We start from the raw sequence: 14,942 nt of genomic DNA on the forward strand, positions 1-14,942 counted from the left end.
CTGTTGGACGTGAATAAGGAATTTCAAATTGAGTAATCCTGATGGGGTAAACGTCTACTTTCATTTGACTTCAAATACATAGTGGAGTTGTAATGAATAATCTCCCAGTTTTGACAACACTGTTAGCAGTTGTATATGCAAAGGACTAGCCATGGGGATATTAAGAATCAGTGCGAACTTTTGGTGTTGTGTCATATGGTAAGGATTCTGGCATACTCACGCACGACATATCCCAGCAGACTTGCATATTAGCATTTCTTCAGTCCATTCACTTTGGGGTTGTTTTGTTTTGTTCAACTCGTTCTTCATTGGAATTAACTCACCTCTTCCGCCAAAATAAACATGTTAGTTAATGCTATCTGATGTGGGAAGTAATAATCAAAGAGATATTGCCTAATAACCAAAATGGGACAGCAAATTCGGACTCAATTTGAGAGGAGAAGTTATAAAAACGGTGAAAGGATGTATGTGTAAGTAGAATATTATTGTAGAGGTTATATAAAATGCACAGTTTATTAGAATAAAAAATAAAGATAAACATCTTGTAACATATTTTTTCTCAATAAATTCGAGCGGGTTTAAGAAATTTTTGAGTATCTCTTCTTATATGTTACGTGCAATATTTGTATGCATTTTTTCTTATATTTTACTTGCTATATTTCTGTATGCGACTATTATACACGTATTAGTTCAAAATCAAAATAAAGTTCACTAATATTGTTCATCAAACTCAATTTGAGAACTTCAATTAAAAAAAATGAGCCAACATAAAAACTTATTAAAGAATAATGCATAATCTAAACTGGCTTCTCAAACATTAAAATTTCTATATTCCAAATTTTTCAGAATACAATTTTGACATCAATCAGAAGAATACAATAGAAAATACATCTAGAACAAATGCATATTCTGCCTCAAGGTCAGCAAGATTCAATTCTACAGCTACTCGGCTTCAAGAAATTAAAGCAGCCAACTCTTTCATTCTTTATTGAGACCGTTCATTCCCTTAAAACTGTCACTCAAACACATTTCCTTTAGCAGCTCAAATAACTTCTACCAGCAACTCGCTCAAACCTTGGAGTGAAAATTATGCAGTCCCTGGAACTGCATAGAAAGGGTAACATAGCTTGAAACTGTTTCAGCAAGAAAGAAGAGTGGTCAAGAGGAACTTGCACACAAGCATATGCAGATAAAGAACAGTATTGAGCAATACAATTGAGATCCAAGGAGTAAGCTCTCAAATTATTTTTCGAAAACCAATTCCAGTTGTTTTGCACGTCTCTAGTTCATGTGAAGTCTTAGAAACACACATCTTGATTGGAAATGGTTAGCAGAAGATTGACACCTAACCTGGCAGGATTTTTAGAATTTAACATTGGATTCTTTGACAACATAAAATTATCTTCTGAGGAAACATATAACTAGAATAAAGTTGAGTAGAAGTATCCAGCACATAGGAGCTAAGAACAGGGATTATAATGGAACAATTTTTGGTCTAAATTAAGGCATTATAGTATCATTCTGCACGACCCTAGGAACTTTGAATTTGGGATTTTGCTCCAGGAAAGCAGGTGGCTTCTGATACACAATTGATGCTGCCCTAATCAAAACTCCGGCAGTTAAACCCCATATCAGGTACTTTTTATCACTCATTTCATAGTCAAAAAAATGGATCAAATACTTGTCGCCCATCCACTCTCTTTCTTCTGATCTTCGATTTTCATCCTGGAAAAAGGTGTTCAGTATGTATATTGAGAATATTGCAGATGTAGGTGAAATACTCAAATAAAGGAAAACTAATTTTGAAATGTAAGGATATTACCTTGAGAAACATTTCCAAGGGAGCGTCAAACACATCTTCAACCTCAGCAGCATTTGGACAGGGCTTGAAGTCCTTCTTGTTGGACAGTATGCCAATAACAGGAATTACTCTAAGGAGATGCTGCAAAAATTATTTAGATTTAATTGTCAGTCCATATAAACCTCATGCCATAAAGCATATTGACATCCAACACCATTTTCTCAAATGTAATCTTCGTCATGCATGTCATCTGCAATTACAAATACATAATAACTCAACTGTTCGTCTCTTTTTTCTTTTTATTTTTTAATTTTTATTTTTTTGGGTGGGTTGGGGGGCAGGGGGGTTGGCAATTTTTTGAGACAGCCATCATATTCTCGAGGCAATGTATGCCTATTTTCACTCATATTCACCAACTTATTCATCCAATAATAATTACTTATCTGAAAAGAGAACAAACCAAAAAGGAGGGAAAAAGGTTTGGTCCTCGTATTTTAGTATTAACTTCATTGCATCTCTTACTTTGTTATATATAAAAATTAAACTATACTTCGGGCTTGGCAAAATCTTGAAAAGCCATGGATAGTTTCTTGAAGAGGCCAATGCACGGGAGCCTCAGTTGTAAGAAACAATTAGATTTTATCAATAGGCATAAAAGGGGCTAAATTTCTCACCGAATTTCTAACCTAGAAGAGACTTTTACTTAAGCATCTTCAAAGAAATTTTGTTCCCAAACAACATCATTACTCAGACTTCAAGTTTTCTCAACAGGTGAAAGATCAAGGTTATATGTAAAGGAAGATTAATATTGACACCGAACTTTGAACCAATTCTGTGAAGTGTCCGGAAAGAATCTGCAGTCAATCTATATGCTTTGGAAAGCTCTCTCTGTCTAGTTTCCAATGCATCAAACTATGCAATTTTTGGAAACTTGTAGAGAAAGTTATGACAGTTTGAAGAGGGTGCTCAGAATAGGCAGAAGCTACCCGAATTCCAAACTTTGACTCCATTAAATATTCTGGTTTTCCCACATAGTCAGCTTATGTTTTCACGTATTTAAGTATTAAAATTTTAAATTTTTAATCAAGGTTTTTAATTTCTGCATTTAGCCATACTTGTGGAGGGTTGCTCCAAGATTTCACTAATTATTGCTAATGGACAAGATGAACTAGAGTTTAAAGGATAGCTTCTTCTTAAAACTCTTATCCCTCGGTTGATTCCAACATGTGGTGAGTTTTCTTGTTCTGTATCTCTTATGAGTGTAGGGTGGTGAATTTCTGTATTCCTTGAGTGTTCTTGCTAGAGTGGCGAGCACTATTATTCTCAAATTCAAGTTGGCTTCCTTTGGGTGGTGTTAATGGATATCATTGGTCTCAACTTGAGGTTGTGGACTACTTCTTTTATTAGGTTTCTTGTTATATTTTAAATAAATAAATAAAATAAAATAAAAAAAGATTTTCCGGTATCTAATATACCTTTGACAAAAACGGTTCAAGGCAAGTGACAACATTTACAAGTGAAGGATTCAGCCCGATTTCTTCCTTTGCTTCCCTTGTTGCTGTCTCAGCATCATTGGCGTCTGTCTCCTCTGCCTTACCTCCAGGCAATGAGACTTCACCTGCATTAAGAATACTTTTTAGGTGAAATGCACAGAAACCCTGAATGAATAATTTAACATGGATAAAGCAAAACCAATACAAGTCGAGATGGTAAACAGATATGATTGCTTATATACCCACACCTTAAATCAGTCCCCAAAAAAAAAAAAAAAACTATATAAAACAATACCCCATCATTATTGAACATGATATATCAATATTTGAGAGCTAAGAAATCCAAGACTTGGAACAAAAAAGTTTGACAGATAAAACTCTATCAGCACTCTTGAACTGATAACAATATTTCGGCTAGCATTGCTTCCTCCATCCCTCTATACCCTCCTAATCCTATCATATTTCGAAACTGGCAGCACTGACCCAAATGCCAATACAATCATGGTGTAGATTCTAGAATTCTGTATTTTCTCTTTATTTATGTAAAATGTGATAATGATATTCGGTAACAAGAAAAGTGGGGAAAAAGAAAAACACCAACCTTTTACTGCATTGATCAGAACCCTTGAAGTTAATTGGATACACACACTATTAATAGTCAAGATCACCAAAACCCACAAACAAATTCTTCAAATTACTCAATTTACAGAAACGAGATAATTCTCACAACCAATCAAAATACACAAATTATAAAAATAATAACCACATAAAATTAGACAGATCACTACAAAATATTTAGAAAACAAGATCGATATCAAATAAATCGAACCAGAATGAGTGGAAAGTTTCGACGATCTCTTAGTGAGAATAACTCTCAACTCTCCAGAATCCCCTTCAAAAAGACAGATGAGAACTGCAGCTCTCTTAGGTCTGAACCTCTCAGGAGGCTGTTGAGCAACTGAGGTCACAGATTCAGCAAAACCCAACTGGGAAACCAATTTCCCAGCACTCTCCTCCAGTTTTTGTTCCTCATCATCATCATCATCATCAAATGGTGATGGAGGTGGCCTGTATTGGCGCAGATGTTGGGCTAAAGCCATGAGCTTTTGTGAAGCCCCAAAATTGTTGGGCACAGAAGAATTCATGAAGGTGAATCTTGAGAGAGAATTGACAATTCGAGATGACAATAGGGTTGATGAAAAGGCTAGAGAGGATATTAAAGTTCTTCGAATTAGTGGGAGCATAGGTACTAAATTATGTTAAATCTACCTGTAATTGGTATCTTAATTACTGGATAATTGTTGGAATCTAGGAGTGCGGCCATTGAATTCTTGAACACTGGTGTAGCCGTGTGCTCTCCATAAAAAGGGAAAAGAAAAGAGAAAAATGGAAGAAAATAAATGAGTTATTTTAAATTTTAATAATTAAAATATAATAATCTTATTACGAGGAAATACATGAAAATAACCTTTGGACTGTAGCAAATTTTAATATTGGCCTTTGACCCATTAAATAAATAAAAAAAAGAAGTTAAAATATAAGTTTACACTAAAAGGGCGATTTTACCTTTCACTAGACACCAACTGTTAGAAAAAATTCAAACCGACCGACCAAACTTTGAAGAAAACCCACGCCAACTGCCTGAAGAACGCCCGATCAACCACCGGCCGAAAACACCAACGTTCAATCCGTACCAGCACGCTACTATTCAGGTTAGTTTTGGCGCTCGAAGTTTATTTCAGTTTTTAGATTCATTATTTTTACGTTTATTCGGTTTAAATTCATCATTATGTAAAGTTGCTAGATTGTGGGTGTGAATGGGGTGAAAAATGTGAATTTTTTGTAATTTTTGGACCTCTCCATCGTCAACAATGGCGGATAGCCTGCGGGAAGACGGCAACTATTAATAGTCGGGTCTATCTGATTGTTAACAGTCGTGGGCCGACGATTAACTGTCTAACCGTCGGCCCAATCCAATTTAACAGTCATGAGCCGACTGTTAAACAGTCATGGTCCGACTATTAATAGTCGGTCCAGTGACTGTTTAATTTTTTTTTTCAATTTTTATAATTAATTTATTTTTTTATTTGATCAAATAATTATGTTATTTATTTATTTATTTAATTTTTATAATTGTCTTTTATTTTATTTATATAATTTAATTATTTAATTTTTATAATTGTCTTTTATTTATATAATTTAATAATTGAATATTATCTAAAATTAACAATTTATTTTGTTCCTTTTATTTTTGTTTTTATGAAATAATTTTTGATTTTTTTTTTCAAATTTATTTAGATAATATATTTGGTTTTTAAAGTTTTTAAATTTTTTAAAAATGTATTTAATTTGAAATTTTTTGTTCATAAATATATTTTCCAAATGATTACAAGATTAATTTGATTAAATAATAATTATGTTAATTTTTTTATAATTCCCTTTTTTATATAATTTAATAATTGAATAGATAATGTTGTCCGAAATTAACAATTTATTTTGTTCCTTTTAACTTTCTTTAATGAAATAATCTTTGATTTTGTTCTAATTTATTTAAATAATATTGATATTCTTTATTTTTTTTAAAATGTATTTAATTTGAAATTTTTTTTGTAAATATATTTTCCAAATGTAATATACAAGATAAACTAAATTATTTTAATTTTTAAATTTGCATTGAATTTATTTTATTATTAGCGTCAATGTCTTGCGTATTATATGATAGTTATAATTCGGTTGCCTTGATTTTTTGAGATTATGCCTTACTTTATTATCTATTGTTCAATGTTCTAACATTTGAATTTTTGCAGGATGGAGTATCATTTAGATGGGGAGTTGAGACAGATGGCAGGGAAAGCTACTTGAAACAGTAGCTTTGAGAGTTTTACTGCGGTGTTGGAGCTGCTTGATGATCATCACGGAGATATGTTACGACAGTCCTTCTTGTGGCCACTGTACCAGATGCGAGAGGTGTAGTACTCAGGACAGATCATCGATACACTTCTATGTCGGCTTTTGAGGCCAATCGATGGCGATTTCCTCCACTTCGACCTCGGGGGCAAGGTCGTTAGTTTCTCGATTTATGAGTTTAGCTTGATCACTAGACTGAGGATTACGGACGACGATGTAGCCATCGAGAGAAGCAATAGGATGTATGAGACGTACTTTCAGGGACATGGGTTAGTGCATCTACCCGAGTTGATGGTCGCGATTAGGGGGTGTGACCAGATGCTAGATAGATTGAAGCTTGGGCTGGTCTACATCCTCGAGAGTGTGATGAGGTGTCATAACAAGAAGACTGCCATCGACATTTTTCATTTGGAAGTTGTTGACGACATTGATGCGTTCAACAACTATCCATGGGGCCAGAGATGCTACGAAGACACCGTACATGTCTTCACCAGATTACACTCGAGGTCTAGGGGGTCAATGCGTAAATACGATACATACAGGTTGCCATTAGCGGTGCAGGTAAATGTTTAATATAATTAAAGTTAAAGTTTTAGTATATTACATTTATGCATAATAAATGTATGTGTTGCAGATTTGGGTGTATGAGATAGTCCCTACACTGGAAGCCCGCTTCGCGAGGTGAGAGGAGACACGATGCCCTCGGATGCATCGTTGGAGATCGCCGCGAGTGGAGGGATGTCCCACTGAGAAACAGTTATCGGCCCTCCTCGACAATCCTCATGTAAGTATTATGCATTTGTAATTTATATTATATGTAGTTTAAATCTGTTTACATGATCGTTAACTAGTTCAAATGTCAATATGTCAGTTTGAAGTCATACCTGAGTTGACGCCGTCGATGGAGGAGGAGGCTCGGGGCCTTGTGCGGATGTAGGTGTTCCGCAAACCGAAGACGAGCAGAGGTCTGATCCGACTGTGAATCGAGATTGGGTATGTGAATTAAATATAATTTATTGAATATCGTCGACGTATAAATTTATTTAATAATTTTTAATGTTATTTATATAAGAGGGCGGTCCAGCTGATCGACGATCACCTCCGCCGAGGGCATCGTCGCCACCATTGGCATCGCCTCCACCGAGGGCATCGTCGCCACCATTGGCATTACCACCGCCGAGGGTATCTCCTTCTCCCTCGTCCAGACACATCCCTCGTGTATTGTCGACACACACTAATGATTTGTATACCCGTCTGACTGGATTTATAACGGAGGAGGTCGGCGCGCTACGACGAGAGTTGACCGAGAGGGTCGACGATCTGACGAGGAAGGTCGACTATCTGATAGGGAGGGTCGATGATATGGGACGAGAGTTGACAGAGAGGGTTGACGATTTATCCCACGATGTTAGAATGCTACGGTCTTGCGTCATCAACCTTCAAGATGCGGTACTTAGAGAAGATTTAGCCGCTAGGTAATGGGGGGACAGAGGGGATGGTGGAGATGATCGAGAGGGTGGTAGAGATGGTGATGGAGAGGGGGGTCATCCACATTTTTGGCATGACGAGGTATTAGAGTCATTTTGGTTGTTTATGGAGGGGGATAGGGTGGCCCCGATGGGGGGGCAATGGGGAGGAGGCACCGATAGGAAAGACGGAGGAGGTGGCGACAGAGGGGGAGGCCCCGATGGGAGGGGCGGAGGAGGTGGCGACAGAGGGAGAGGGCCCGATGGGGGGCAGAGGAGGTGGCGACGGAGGAGGGGGCCCCGGAGGGCGAGAGGACGCCCATCGTGATTGAGGGTAAAAGACATGTTGTTGATAAGATGGAGCAGGTGGTCGGCAAGAGGTTGAGAGTATCGTCACGGTATGTTGTTTCCTCCTTCACGGCTGAGGCCAAGAGGAGGACGTTCATCGATGGGACGTACCCGAACTTATTCAGAGAGGTGGACAATGCCAAATAGAAAGTATTCGAGATGGAGTGGAGGAGAATTATCCCCGAATAAGTATTGTATGATTTTAATAAAGCACTGTACGCTAACTCGTCTATGCATATTTTAACATTTCTCTATTTTTTCAGAGCTACCCGCACGATAGGTAACTGGACGGTCTCGGACGCTTACAAGTGGTTCCACGATATCACGAATTCGGGAGCTTGGCTCACCGACGATGTAAGTGAACTATTCATTTCGTGTTTTGTATGTATACGTCACTTCGTGTTTATTAAATGAATAACAAATAATTTTTTGGTATTTCTTGATGCAGCACATCGACGTGGCCATGGATTGGCTGCAAGATCGAGCTCAGAGACATCCAAAATCATTTGACGTCCATGGTCGAGTCATATTAAACACCAAGTTCCTGCGTGCCGTTACCATAGAGTATCAGTCGCTCCAACTTATGGGTAACGAGTACACGGTGCCAGAATATATGCTCGAGTGGGTCATCGGATTGTCGCCGAGTGTCGGAAAAGAATCATGGGAGGGTTGTACACATATGTACATTCCAGCGTGCATCAATAGGTACTATGTTACGCTAAAAATCGTTTTTGCTGACACGACTATATATGTGTACGACCCAGATCATTCATGTTTGACGCAAGGCCAGTTGGAGCAAAACTTGGAGTCCGTAGCTGTAATTGTTCCTATGATGGCCAAACAAGCGGGGATGACTGTACAAGACAGATTACAGATTGTTCGGAATACGACGACATCACGACAGTCCGTAAGGTAAGTGTTTGAACTTTGTTGTTTTCATCTTTCAGATTTAGTTTTTTAGCTACACAGTACTGAACTGATCCATTCTTATTTAATTGTAGCGACGACTACGGCATATTTGCCATTAAATACGTTGAATTTTTAAGTATAAGACATAAGGTTGATGGAATCAACCAATCGTGGATACAGAACTGGAGAAAGAAGTTAGCATGTGATTTGTTCGAATTTAATGGTGATCCGTAAATTTGTATTAAATATATGTAACATTCGAATTGTAAATTTAATTATTTTTTGTGATTATGAAATAATTGTAAATTTGTGTTCGGTGTATATAACATTCACATTGTAAATGTAATTATTTTTCTTATTATGAAATATTTGTAAATTTGTGTTCAATGTATATAATTATTTTTCTGTAAGTTGATTTTTTGTTATTTTACACATATACTAAGAATGAAACTAATTTTTCCATATGAATAATTGTAAATGCCGTTTATCAAGAATAAATATAGAATATTGAACATTTATGAAGAACAAGTATTGAATGTACCTATCTAATTGTCATTTAGGAAAATTTGACTGGTACAAAATTGTCGAGTATGCCCTATGGCTCTGCATTTGCCACACCTACGCGGTCGAGGAAACTCTCTGGTAGATGGCATTCTAGATGTACTTGGACGTTCAGGACCACGCGGTTCAACTGCTGGTGGCAACAAATCATTAAACGGGAGAATGTGCTATGGAACTTCCCACTCTGTTTCATTCGGCAGAGGAAATATAGTCTCCGCATATGCTGCTCTCCAAGACTCTGTCGTATAATACAAAGAGCATAATGTTCTCGCTGCAAAACCTCGATACATGGCCACCGCAACTGCATGCTCACATGGAAAACTCTCCAACTGAAATCTCGTACAAGTGCATGTGTTATCAGTCAAGTCCACTATATTTGCCGTATTACGTGTACATTGCACGGAGAAGCGGAACTCATCAGGTGCTTTCACATTCAATTTCCTCGCAACCTCTGTCGCCTTAAAGAGTTTCTCCTCTTGAGCTGGGCTCAGCACACTATTGCAACTCTGTGATGCCGCACGTTGGTCATGAAACCACTGTTGCAGCTTGTTACGAATATTCTCAATCATTGCGAGAATTGGTAACTCTCGATCCTTCTTAAACAATGTATTGAGAGACTCCGTGTTATTCGACGTCATCATGTTGTATCGACGTCCTGGAAAGTATGACCGTGCCCAATGTTCGATCCCCATGTTCGTCAGATACTCCAACGTCGGTAATGATTTACTTCCTATCTCAAACATGAACTTATTACACTCTTCAGCACTGTAAGCTTCGGCTGCTCTTCTAAACAATGAAACGATGCCTTTGCTCCGATACCTAGTTTTCAAATTACCTTGTATATGGTACATGCAATACCCGTGATGTGCCTATAGAAAAACTTCAGCGATACCGTTTATTATAGACTGTCCCCGATCGGTTACACAGGCAAGGTCTTCGACTTCCCTGATCACTTCCCTCAGTTTCGAAAAGAACCAACACATGGACAGATAATTCTCGCTGTTGACTATGCCGAATGCAATAGGATAAATTTGGATGTTGGCGTCTGGACATGTAGCAATAATTAATTTGCTTTGATATTTAACTTTCAGAGTTGTACCATCAACTAGAATTACAGGTCGCATTGTATTTTGAAAACCCCGAATACATTGTCCGAGAGCCATGAAAAAATACTTAAAACAATTATCGCTCCCCGTCTCAATAAAAAATGTCGTGCCAGGATTAGTTCTCTCCATGTTATGGCAATACCTGGCCAATTTAGTATATCTCTTCTCAGCCGATCCCATTAAATCCTCCAACGCACATTCTTTGGCCTTCCAAGTTTTCTGGTAGCTCATGACCAGTCCATACTCTTGACGGATGTCGTTAATGATGTCCGAAGGTCTGTAGATCGTCCGTGGGTCCTGATACTTGTTCATTATTTGTCGACCAATAAACCATGCTCGAGCTTACTTGTGATCGTTTCGAAGAATTCCCACTTCGCAAGTATGTTCCCATGAATACTTGCAAATTACGAAGCACACATTCGTGTCCATTTTAGTTGCTCTCAAGCGCCAATTGCAACTACCTTCGACGCAGACAACTGTCAACAATGACTTGTTTGATTTCTTTACCTTGAACTCAAAGTTATATTTTAATGCCAGTCGGTGCACAGCTTCCTGCAAATCTTTCTTGGTTTCAAACAGTTGCTCGACATACAAGTCCTCATAATCGGGAGCCACACGGGAAGAATTTGAGGACAATCCACTTGTTCCAACCTGTGAGCTCCCACTCGGCTTATGTCTCTGTCGGGATAAAGCAATCAAATTTTCATTTGTAAACTCGTTTATATTCTCATTATCTTCAACCGTCGATGGAATTCTGCGCGTAACAGCGACATCACGATTAGAAGCAACTGTTTCAGGAATAACCACTTCATCCATAGGAACTATCTCCACTGTCTCCCAAAAACCTCGATCATTGTTATCCGCCCTATCTGAATCTTCGCGTTCACCTTCGATAACATCCTTCGTAATTAAAGTCACACCAAGAACAGTCGGAGTCCGATACATTTTATTCAATTCTAATAGATAATTCAATTCAACATCATTAGTAACAAATACCGGTGATATCGGAATGGATGAATCCCCATAACCGTTGAATAAATATCTCAATTGCATATCGTATTGAGATTGATCGACATTTAGCTTATTTTGCAAATCGTGGTACATTTCTAAGTATGGTGTACTCTCTGTTATAGAAATTGCAATACAACCACGTATGTCACTCATCCATCTCCATTCCCACCGATGATTTTCATTCAATTCGAAATTACTAAAATAACGACGGGGATTATCATTTCTGCATGAGGAAATGAATTTAATCAACTTCATTTATTAATTATAAGAAAAAATAATGCATTGCCAACAAAAATCAGTGCCAACAGACAGCCGACTGTTGGCTTTTAAACAGTCAAACTGTTGGCTGTTAAACAGCTGACTGTCACGTGACTATTTGGCTGTTTAACAGCCCACAGTCAAGTGGTTGTTTGGCTGTTTAACAGCCAAATAGTCGACTGCTTTTCTATTTTCCGCATTACGTAGAAGAAAAAAATTATAGATTTGTTCAAATTTTTTTTCATACGTTCAATTTGCTAAAAAAATCAATACTCTATTTCGAAATAAATTTTCTCTATTCAAACGTATACTAATTTTCTTAAAAAGAAATCAAACATGCGTAAATATACTTACCGATTTGAATAAATTGATATGAAAAAAATTTCGGCTTCAGCGTTTGAACGTTTTTTGAAATGTTGAGGTTCAAGCAGATAAAAGATGAGAGTTTTTTTCTGTCTTGAAAGCTCATTTTGAAGTGTTTTATAAGTGGGGTAGTGTTTGGTTTTCAATTATTAACTAAAAGGATAGTAAAGACTTTTCAACAATACATTGTTTTGTAATTGTATAATACATTTAAGGACATCTTTGTCGTTTAACATTCAAGAGGCCATTGTGATAATATTCATGATTTTCAAAATCAAAGTGGAATTTCTTCTATTTGACTGGGTCAAACTTAAAAGTACCCCTCTTATTACTCATAAATCTTTTTTACTTTTTGATGGATTTATTCTTGAATTTGAGTGTGATGAAATAAGGCCTGTTTGATTTGGCAACAATTCCGTGGAAAATGAAATTTTTTTTTTCTATTTTTCACTTTTTGATGGTGTTTGATAGCAAATAATTTCCATGGAATTCATTCTCTTGGTTTTCTTGAAAAATAGAGTTTTCTTGGTTTTTAAGGAGGTAGGCTGCCATTTTTTTTTCATTTTTTATTTTTTTGTTGGCAATAGAAACAAATTCTAAAAATTATTGTAAGAAAATATTTCCCTTTAATTGACAATTTTCATGTAAAATAAAGTCAAACAAACATCAAAAAATAGATAATTTTTTGGCAATGGAGACAAATTTCATCCCCAATACCAATGAAATCTATCACTTTGATTGACAATTTTCATGTAAAATAAAGCCAAAAAATACAAAAAAATACTTTTATTTCAACATTTTTCACGTGAAAAATTATATCAATTAAATACAATAATTTACAATCTCCAGGAAAACAATTTCTAAACAATTCAATTCTCTGAAATTCGTTTTCTTTCCACTCAAATTCTATTTTTGCAATCAAACAGACCCTAAGTTTCATCTTCCCCTTTGATTCATAAATTATTAAATAATTGTTATAAAAAATAATAATAAAATGTATATGTACTATGATTATATTAAAAATAAAAATAAAACTTTCCATCTAAATTCAAAAAACCTTGAAAATGTCGCAAAGAATCGCGTTTCCCTCCTCCTTTGACTATTAAATTTCTTAATATTAAACGAAGTTATTTTTTATATGTATATAAAGAATAATGTTGTTGTACACTCTTTTTTTACGGTCCACTCACAATCGTGGACCCATCTCTTGCATGTGAAATAACTGTCAATCATGATATCAAAATTATTGTACTTGTAGTATAATTCATACATAAAATTCATTCTCTCATAAAATTATATCAACCTGCAATGTGTATCGGGAGATAGGGTGGCAACATGATGGAGGGAATTGAGACACCTATTACCATTCCAGCTCCATAGGAATTTTTGAGAGCGGGACAAAGATTAAAAAATCATCATTTATGGTCTCATTTAATTAATTATTTATTTTAAAAATAAAAATATAATATAAAATAAAAATGTTATAAACCATAAATATTCAAAACGTTTACGAGGAATTCAAGACGAAGACTTTATTTACTGGTACTGGACAATATGGAGCCTGTGGGAGTGAAAAAATTTTACCCCCTTTCTGAAGAATGTAGGCTGGGGATGGCCCATTATGTGAAATATGAGTCATTTTGGTATGGGAAAATCACATCCATCCCTATTCTCTATCTTTCATTTCAAAAATTAGAATTTAAACCTCCGTTTGTTTCCCATTATTTACCCATTAAAATGAAAAATATTATCGTTATCAATCATATCAAATTACCATATTTGACTTTCTATCTCTGATGTGGAATCCGTAACAACTATATTTTTCATTCTCATTTTTATATTAATATGTACCAAATGGAGCCTAAATTTATCTTTCCAAAAATCGGATTATGCTACACACTACAAACCTCTATTTCTCAATCCACACCCATTATTGTTGCCCACTGTCTCCACTATCACCATCGCTTGTCATTGTCTACTGCGGCTCATTGTCCCACTGCCCATCATCGTCTTCAGCCGCCCACACCAATGCTTATACTTCTACTTTTCAACTGCTTGAATGCCTAGTAATGTAAGGATTCCGGAGTTGTCGAATTTTTTGTAGATTGGGTCACTATACCCAACCCATCCTTCCATAAATATCTTCTTCCACTTCTCGATCTTCCTTCATAGAAATCCATCTTTTTCCCAAATTGAATTTGCAGCGAATGTTGTAGCTACAAAGGTACTTAATGGTTGTAGATTTCACAAGTGGGGATAGGGTGTGATGGATGTTATGGTGCATTGGCTATGGTTGTGTGGGTGAATGTACAGGTCTGCATGATGGTAGTTTGGTGGTGGTAGTGCACAGGAATGGCCAAAATCCTAGTCAATCCCAATACTCGCAGGCCCCACCTTGAACGTGGAGGGATTGCCCACTTAATTAGGTATTCGGGTTGGGGACAGAGCGGAGGACTTACCTGCCCCATTTATTATTATTATTATTATTATTATTATTATTATTATTATTATTATTATTATTATTATTATTATTCAATACTTTAAATGAAAAATTCCACAAATTTTCATTTGTTCTAATAAAAATTGGCAACTAATTTTATTTAAAGAATATGATAAACAATAAAAGCCTTAGCTTACCAAATATATATTTAAATAATTAACTTTTAAAGTTAAATAAATCAATTAAAAAGTTAATAAATATATTATTGTCTCACTTTAA

The 14,942-nt window shown here is 36.1% G+C and overlaps 2 protein-coding genes across 2 annotated transcripts; one reads left to right on the forward strand and one right to left on the reverse strand.

Annotated features, from left to right (window-relative positions):
• Positions 1–775: 775 nt before the first annotated feature.
• On the reverse strand, positions 776–4,676 carry LOC111370520 (nudix hydrolase 15, mitochondrial-like). The gene is made up of 5 exons (XM_022992241.1): positions 4,124–4,676; positions 3,277–3,419; positions 1,823–1,942; positions 1,531–1,725; positions 776–1,104 (listed from the first exon to the last, which is right to left on the reverse strand). The coding sequence occupies exons 1-5, from the start codon at positions 4,536–4,538 to the stop codon at positions 1,069–1,071; spliced, it is 909 nt and encodes a 302-aa protein (XP_022848009.1). The 5' UTR covers positions 4,539–4,676; the 3' UTR covers positions 776–1,068.
• Positions 4,677–7,563: 2,887 nt separating this feature from the next.
• LOC111370066 (rRNA 2'-O-methyltransferase fibrillarin-like) lies at positions 7,564–7,995 on the forward strand. Its single transcript, XM_022991776.1, has 2 exons — positions 7,564–7,622; positions 7,692–7,995. Exons 1-2 carry the CDS (start codon positions 7,564–7,566, stop codon positions 7,993–7,995), a joined length of 363 nt encoding a protein of 120 aa, XP_022847544.1.
• Positions 7,996–14,942: the final 6,947 nt, after the last annotated feature.

The sequence above is a fragment of the Olea europaea genome, chromosome 21 (genome assembly GCF_002742605.1).
Source record: "Olea europaea var. sylvestris chromosome 21, O_europaea_v1, whole genome shotgun sequence".
Taxonomy (NCBI): domain Eukaryota; kingdom Viridiplantae; phylum Streptophyta; class Magnoliopsida; order Lamiales; family Oleaceae; genus Olea; species Olea europaea.